We start from the raw sequence: 8,141 nt of genomic DNA, 5'->3' as shown, positions 1-8,141 counted from the left end.
CTCCCATGAATAAATTTCCCCTTTCCATTATCATAATTAAGGGATACATTGGCACCAAAGTAACAGCATTTAGGACTATCCTGGTTTTATGTTTAGCCAGGATTATCTGAATTCAAAACTGGTTAAAAGCCAGTTTAAGTAGTCTAAGAAGCAATGACAGTAAGAATGACAAGAATTACTGTTAATTGTTCCCTCTCCCAACATCTACCAAGGATAAAGGTAGAAATAAATATAATTACAGACTGCGTATTAATGATTCATTATCCTGTTCTTTTTAATCCAGTAACAAAATACCAAATTGCTAAATCTTCAATAAGGTTTAATAAATAAGTTAGCCATCAATCTAGAGAACAAAACATTACATATTTTTCAAAGTAATTTTCATGGAGGGGGCAAAGGGGGGGGGAGACAAAAGTTCATCCCATATTTCTGTACAGATGAGATCCAATATTTTTCCTTTCAATTCTTGTTATGTAAAAGTTCCTTGGCTAGTTTATAGGCTTGAGTCTCGGGTAGACATTGCTACAATAAAACAGTGTTAAGAATTCAAATATCAGTGAGCCAGCATGTGATATGCATACTGTTCAATATGGCCACTATTTTCCTGAAGGTCACAATCCACAATTTGGTATAGGAAAATGTTCCTGTTTGAATATCTGTGTAAACACAAGAATTTTGGCCACTGTAACACTGGTAAGAAAAGTTCACCAGCCAACATTTCCCCAGCTATTAAAAGCTCAGAAGTTCTGTCCTGTATTAATATGTGAAACCAACATGGAAAATGACAAATAGGAAATAAAATATAACAAGCTGTAAAACTGATCACATTTTTAATATCTAGCATACATTTTTTTTTAAAAACAGCAGGTGTTGAACCTTCAGTGTGGTTCCATCTTTTCAACGAAACAGTTGCTATATATATAGTTATGCACATTTGTTCTCACGCCAGTCATAGCCCATAGGGCTTTAATTTATGCCATTTTCTGCTTTTCTTCTTAAAAAGCAGACATATAATTAATACCGAAACATTTGAAAAAATCCTAGATGAAGACATTTTACTGGAAACAGACGTGGTTTTGGTAGTAAAATCTGGGTATTTATTTTGTTGACCTTGGAAGCACTAAAAGAAGTCATAAAACTATACTGTAGCCAGCAACATCCTGAAGCTATAAGCTCTTGCAGTGATTCAGTGGTATGTTCCAGGGTAGTGCTGGAACTTCTGCAAAGAGCTCCAGGGCCCTAAAACGTCCCCCCCTTCATATCAATGGAGGGAACCAATCCATGTGTGCATTTCCTTTATATACCTCTGGTTTGGGGTAACAATAAAACATGTTAAAAACAAACAAACAATAAAACATGTAGTGAAGTGGTTGAATTGACTGTCCAAAACTGTGAAAGAAAACACATGAAGCACTACCAATATAATACTTCAAAGTTTCCTGGTAATCTCCTATAACCAATTATGTGGAACTTAATAACAATTATGAAATGCATGTTAATTTCCAGACAAAACTACCACTGAGAAAAGACCAAATATCAGTGAAACTTGTTTTTTCCCCAAACCAATGAATCTGCATTGCCCCTCAGTATCAAGGTTTGGAAGGAAATAGTTTTAATACAGAATAAGAAAACTAACCTTTACATATTCACATTTTGCATTCTTATACATAACCATAATATTTTTAAGGACAGCTCTTATAAGAACATCTATAAACCAGTGAGAGGTATTTTACAACTAAAAAAATTCTTGTATTAATTTGAAAATAAAATTGGTGGAATATACACATTTTCTTAGCTGTCATTTAGTTAGGTTTTGACATTAGGTTCTTCTGCTGGAAAACGAACAACAGACTATCATTATCCTATAAATGTGGCTGACAAAGGATGCCATAAAAAGAAAACAAGTCCACATGTACTATATTTACAGTTCTTCAAACAATGGCATACTGCTCATACAAAAGATCCCTAATTTTATAGAAATCTTCACAGAGACAGCCTTCCAATCCAATACGTCCAGTTTCAGTCTACAAAAAGAAGAAGAAATCTGTTTACTTACTGAATTGACAAAGGATAGATTTGCTACATCACCAATGTTGAACACACACACACACAATCACTTACCCTGCGAACAGCCACCAAGTTGTTACAAACAAGGACACCTCCTACAAATTCTGCTTGAATTCCTTCTCGCAAAAGAACCTGCTTAAAATCAGACAATCTCGGCTCATTCATGAAGACAGACTGATGCCCAGGAACCTTTTGGAAAGAAGTTGGTAGGTTTGAAAGAGAAGAAAGCACACGAGTTTCGTATGTACTAGACAGTCTCTGCCGCTTAACTGCACTTCCTCTAAAATGTCTGCTTGCATAAGATCAATGCTTTCCTATGTGCCGTCGTGCAAATGAGATTTTAGATGAAGAGGAAGTGTGCTCTGCAGCAGAGACTAGTATACACAGAACTCGTTCAAAATATACAGGTCAGTACTGAAATAACTTTATGTAAGTGGTTAAAACTTCATCTTCAAATCAATGGGATCATGAAAAATAAAGTCACAGGGAATATTCCCTGTAAGACCTCACTGCAAGTGCATGGAACTTTCACAAAACCATCATTTTTATAGGGGAAGCGGCTACTGGATTTGTATCTATTAAGAGGCCTCAGATACTTCACAGCTGTGTCAGTTGGAACAGCTCAATTCTGGTTTTTGACGTAACCGTGTGCAAAGAGAATATAGTGCATCACCACTTAAGATGAGCTCAGGGATGGCCAGTGAATGGTCTGGGGGTGCCACATCCCACCTGCAAAGCAACTTAATCTGGCTCACAGCAATCAAGGGGCAGCAAAGTAATATGCCCCAATTCTACTTCGACGGAAAACATTGGCAATTCTTTGTTTAGAGAAAACAGAAATACCGCCAATACGCAGCCACAGAATTAACAATCCACAAAATGAAATAAATCTTTAATTTTTTTTAATTCAGTATTTTCTCTGATGTTATTGTAGTAAACATGGGCCTATACAACAACAACAAAAGATTTCCAAGTCCAAAGGACAGGCCAATGATCTTCTATGAATGCACAACCCAAATCCTAATCCACTAATAATTATTTGACAGAGAAGAGGAGACTTTCCTACCTCGTTTGGTGGCAGAGGTTCCAGGGTTGGGATGATCTCACTTTCCTCACATATTTCTTTATCATCATCGCCAAAGAGGCTCTTCATGGCCTTCTGCTGTGCAGCAACACTAGAATCTGAAGAAGGTGCATCAATTTGCATCTCCCCATCTTCTCCATCATCACGCAACTCCCCTTCTTCTAAAATCACCCCCGTGTCCACTTTCGATACCCGCATGTCCAGGACTCCATCGATCCAGGCCAGTTCAGCATCTTTAGCTTTACAAAACTGGAGGGAGCTGACTAGCGAATCTTTTAACCGGACCTAATCAGAAATGGGAAAAAATATTTATTAAAACAAAATGGGACAATTCGAGAAGTGACTGTAAAGGGCAATAAATGACAGCATCAAAATCATGGCACTTTTATAACCGGGGAGCTATTGTGAGGGCAGCAAATTAAGAAAGCCAAATATCTTTACAGAGAAAAAAGAAATGGAAGGAGCCTGGAACCTCAACAGCTGGAAAAGGGGATAGGATTTCGGCATTCTTTGGTCATGATGTTCTCCTTAATAGATATGTTTGGGTCAAAGAGATGGCTGTGTAAACACACATCTAGACCTTGGTTTTTGTATATTTTGTATATTTATTTTTTGATGACAGATGCTTTGGCCAGAGGCAATGTGGGAAAAATAGTCTGGCAGCAGGTTATATCCTCCAATCAAAAGCTTTTATGAGTATCAATAAATGAGGAACCATTAATATTACCAGCTAGTGTGCATAGAGTTTAGGACAAGGGTGTCAAACCTGCGGCCCGCGGGCTGGAACTGGCCCACCCAAGCTTTTAATCCAGCCCAGGAGTAGGGCTGTCGTCTCTCCCCCTCCCCTGCCCAACCTCCCCACTCTCAGTTTGAGCTGTGTGGGAGTATGAAGAGCCGAAGGCTGCCTCAGAGCAGGAAGCAGAAGGTGGGGCTGCTAAACTTCCCAGCCACCGCTCCAAGCCTCCTTAATCCTCATTACAGGTAGGAACTGGAGGGGGGGTCCTTCTGCTGTGATCTTTGAGCTTCTTTTTAAAACTGGCTTTGCAAAATCCGATAATCCCCCCACCTTTCCAGTTTAGGCAGGCACGTTTTAAGGGGGGGAAGATTTGGGAACAGCCAGGGTTAAAATATAGAGTTCTGCAAACTCAAGGGACTCCAGTTTTGCAGAGAAATATTAGTTTTAACACACACACCCTCCTAATGTGGAACCTCCAATGAAATAATAGCAGAACAAGTGCTGAAGAGGATACCTAAAATTATTACCTCAAACTACCCTGTAATCCCCCCGCCGAAAACCTTGAGAGCCACTGGCACTCTGAGCAGACCAGGGATGGGGGGGGGAGAAGCTTGCAATGCTCAGCTGTTTCATGTTCTTCCCCTGGGTCCTAGGCTCAGACCATTTATATTTGTAGTTTATCTTTCTGGGAGGGGGGAAGGTTTGGGACTAACCACAGTTAAAATATAGAGTTCAACAAACTCAAGGAACTTCAGTTTTGCAGAGAAATATTAGCCCCTAATGTGGGGATCCAATGGAATAGTTGCTGTAATATCTTTAATTGTGTTTTCTGTGCCTTATATAAAGTTTATATCTCTGCTACCTGGCATTACATTTTATGACACACAAGGCCTGGTCCGACAAAGTCCAATTTATGTCAAATCCAGCCCTCATAAGAAATGAGTTCAACACCCCGGGTTTAGGAGTTGTGCAAGATTTTAGGGCCTAATTTGTGACTAATTTTCCCTGCAGTGTCAGCCAGCTCTGAGACAATAGGATGGACTGGGGAAAGTCAGGAAAAATCAACGACCCTCAGCTCCTTATGCTGTCAGATTGCAAGATTCAACCCACTGTATACTGGGGTAAGGCTGACAGCTGTGTAGTAGATACAACTACCAACTACTTAGTTATGTTAATCCAGTTCCCAGTCCTGGTCCCTGACCCCTGTAGATCCAGTTGAATTATTATGAAGAATCCTGAGTATGGCCTGTTATAGACCCAGCTACAGCAGATATGAAGAACCTTTTTTCAAATAGAACCAGCCTAAAACATGTGCTCTCAGGTGCTCAGAGAAGTGGTGAAGGTCATGTGAAGACTATAATACAGCAGTTTGGGTGATTAGGTGGCATATTCTTGCAATACAATTGATGATGTAGGTATAATAAAGTTTAACAACAGTGAGTTGACTGTATAATGAACCAAAATGACCTTGCACACTGGGCTGGTGATGAGCATGGAACAGACAATTACGATGGCAATGGACAAGGAAAGGATGGAGTTTTCTTGGAAGATATCAGTCATAATGATCTCCCCAAAACAATTTTTGCTAATTAGAAGGGGAAAAATTGTCATTTTTAAGAACAGGCAATGAAAAAGGTATAAAAAGTGCAGTGCGAGATGTAGCTGCCAGAAGCATTTTCTCCCTCAACAAAATTTCTGGATGCCTTTGGTATAAGGATTCCCCTCTTTAATTTTTAAAAGCACCTTTAGCAAATTCTCAGTAGCAGCTTCCTGTTTTCAACCTTTCACCCCTCTTTATATACTTTTTCTCTTTTTTGGCTTTTCAATGCTTTCTCATCACTAGTTTTCCAAAGCTACTAAAAACCTGAAGAGGTATTATCACAATTAATTAATTTACCCTTCTGCCCTCATCAGAGACAGCAAGGCAACTAACAGATTAAAAACATAATAAAAACATGTCTTAAAAACCATTAAAATAAAAAACCCAGCATTAAAACAATTAAAACCAAAGGTAAGATGCATATACAAAACCATAAAAACCAACAATTAAAACATAAGTCAGGATGGAAAGATCACTGACAGAACACCAGACAAAACAAAAAAAATAAATCTTCACCCACTGGCAGAAGACAGCAACTGAAGGGGGCAGGTAACTATGAATGGTTTAGAATGCAGAGTAACTCAGAAAGCTTAGTCCAGCTTTTAACTATGTGATTAGGAGGTGACTATATAGGTTATTGTGTGCCTTTGCCTAACAATCCATCTTCTGATTTCTTTGCACTGTCTTGTCTTTCTTTATGTGTCTTATGCATGTGTTTTATTAATGTTTATTTTACTTGCTAATGATTTGTTGTGACTCTAACTCATATTATTGAGCCTGCATCCCTTACTGGCCACGGTGTTCCTCACCAGAGAAAATTAGGGTCCAGATTTTCAAGAGGGTGAGAGAAAGCCCCCTTGAAGGGCTTAGAGCAGGGAGAGGTTTCTTGAGGTGAAAAGCAAAGAGAGAAAATTAACACAACATCATGTGACCATGACTCCTTTTCCATATGCCAAGGCCCCCCTCTGTGGTGCCCATGGGCGCCACGGTGCCTGTCAACACCTTTGCTGGCGCCCACCAAGTGTATTTAGATCGGCAGCAGGGCCAAGTTTGGGGCTTTTGCTTAGTAAAGGTTATGATTGGCTGGGTAGATTTTTAAAAATGTTGCGCTGGGAGGAGCTGCCACCACTGGACAAGGATCTTCATGGTGTGACTGGAAGTAAGCGGCAGCAGCCATATTGTGCCTGGCTCTGCCTCCTGTGGCAGCCTTTTTGTATAGCTGTGTGTAGTATGTACACTGTGTGCTTGTTCTTATGTTGATTGCCTGGCGAAGCACTTTGTCTGTGTGAGCTGTGAACTTGTAAATAAAATCACTGTAAATATTTGACCACTAAGGACTGTGTCAGTGTGGTTCAATACAGTGGGACTTCAGCAGGGTGCAAGTGGATTCTTTGTCTGAAAGCTGACCTGGGGACGCCAGGAGTGCACTCCGCGACAGTAATAACCCATTTGGCAAGAAACCATCTACTCTGCACCACCCTACATGTCACAGGACAGTTTGAACAGTGGATATAACAAGCTACCTACCTGGAAATAACTGGTATTTGCTTCAGAAGGGGTTAAATGCAAGTTTGTTCAAAATATTATCAACATAACTGTCTAACCCCTTACTTAGTTCCAGCATCTTACCTGGTATATATGAGTCTCACTAGTTGCGTCTACTGTTTCGTGCAGTTTGGGCATGTAAACTTTAATGTCCTTTCCACCAAAAGCTCTACAGGACTCTGCAAGATCCTGACTGGCCTCAGGTGGTCCATGCACAATGATCAACTGCCGAGGCTTCATCTGATTAATGATTTTTTTAATGGAGTCCCCATCTGAGCGTCCCTCGTAGTCTATGTATGTAACACGAGCTCTAAAATGCAATGCAAAGGGGATAAAAGGCTCAATGATCGATGAATGAGATCGCTATAGAGAAACCCCAAACAACCAAGATCATGTAATTATGTGCAGTAAAAATTTAACTTTTGTCACTGCAAAAACCGGAAAGCAAGTGTTCAACGAAGCAAAATGTACAAAGCGGTCCTTTGGGAATGGTTTGGCTGCCACATGGTGCCAGCCCAACTCTACTTCAGGTTCAGAACAGAATGATTTCAATACTGTAGTTTAACAAAAAGGTGGTTCTACTGTCTTATGTTATGCACATTCTAACAGACCAAAGCCATGGCTCATCAACCTCTGACAAAAATAAAAAGGGAGTGTTATTGTGGCTATTAAATATTTGGACTTTCAAAAGAATGCACTGAAGTAAGCAAGCCTCCTTTAAAAAGTCCTATGAAGATTTCCCAATCAGGGGATAACAAGGAAGGTTTTCTTACGAATCACAGCTGCTGGTTTAAGATAAACAAACTTAAAACCAAGGGATACACAGAAGGTTCTTTACGACGAAAGGAAGGAACTTGTGGGATTGCCCACGGAGACGTGTAGGAATAAGTGCAACTGAAACATTTTCACAAGATATCTGTGGTTCATGGGAAAACAGTAGAATACCCAAGTTTGCAGATAACATAAATTGTTCACCAAGCAGACCGAGGACCTCTCTGAATGGTACACAATGGGACAAAAATGCTGACTGGGTCTTAATGTGAGAAACCAATGAACATCTAGAGGCCACAATGGAACTTTCACTGAAAACATCAGCTCAGTACACTGCT

At 39.9% G+C, this 8,141-nt stretch overlaps 1 protein-coding gene across 1 annotated transcript in view; it reads right to left on the bottom strand.

The window, feature by feature from the left end:
* Positions 1–1,727: 1,727 nt before the first annotated feature.
* CPSF2 (cleavage and polyadenylation specific factor 2) overlaps positions 1,728–8,141 on the bottom strand; it is a 22,163-nt gene continuing 15,749 nt past the window's right edge. Inside the window, exons 11-14 of the mRNA XM_015427196.1 lie at positions 7,117–7,342; positions 3,134–3,436; positions 2,122–2,256; positions 1,728–2,024 (exon numbers count right to left, since the gene is read on the bottom strand). Coding sequence (XP_015282682.1) covers positions 1,932–2,024; positions 2,122–2,256; positions 3,134–3,436; positions 7,117–7,342 — 757 coding nt within the window. The 3' untranslated portion in view covers positions 1,728–1,931. The remainder of the gene's footprint in view (positions 2,025–2,121; positions 2,257–3,133; positions 3,437–7,116; positions 7,343–8,141) is intronic.

This window comes from Gekko japonicus, unplaced genomic scaffold, assembly GCF_001447785.1.
Source record: "Gekko japonicus isolate JY-2015 unplaced genomic scaffold, Gekko_japonicus_V1.1 scaffold256, whole genome shotgun sequence".
Lineage (NCBI taxonomy): Eukaryota > Metazoa > Chordata > Lepidosauria > Squamata > Gekkonidae > Gekko > Gekko japonicus.
This window is presented reverse-complemented; position numbering and strand designations above follow the sequence as displayed.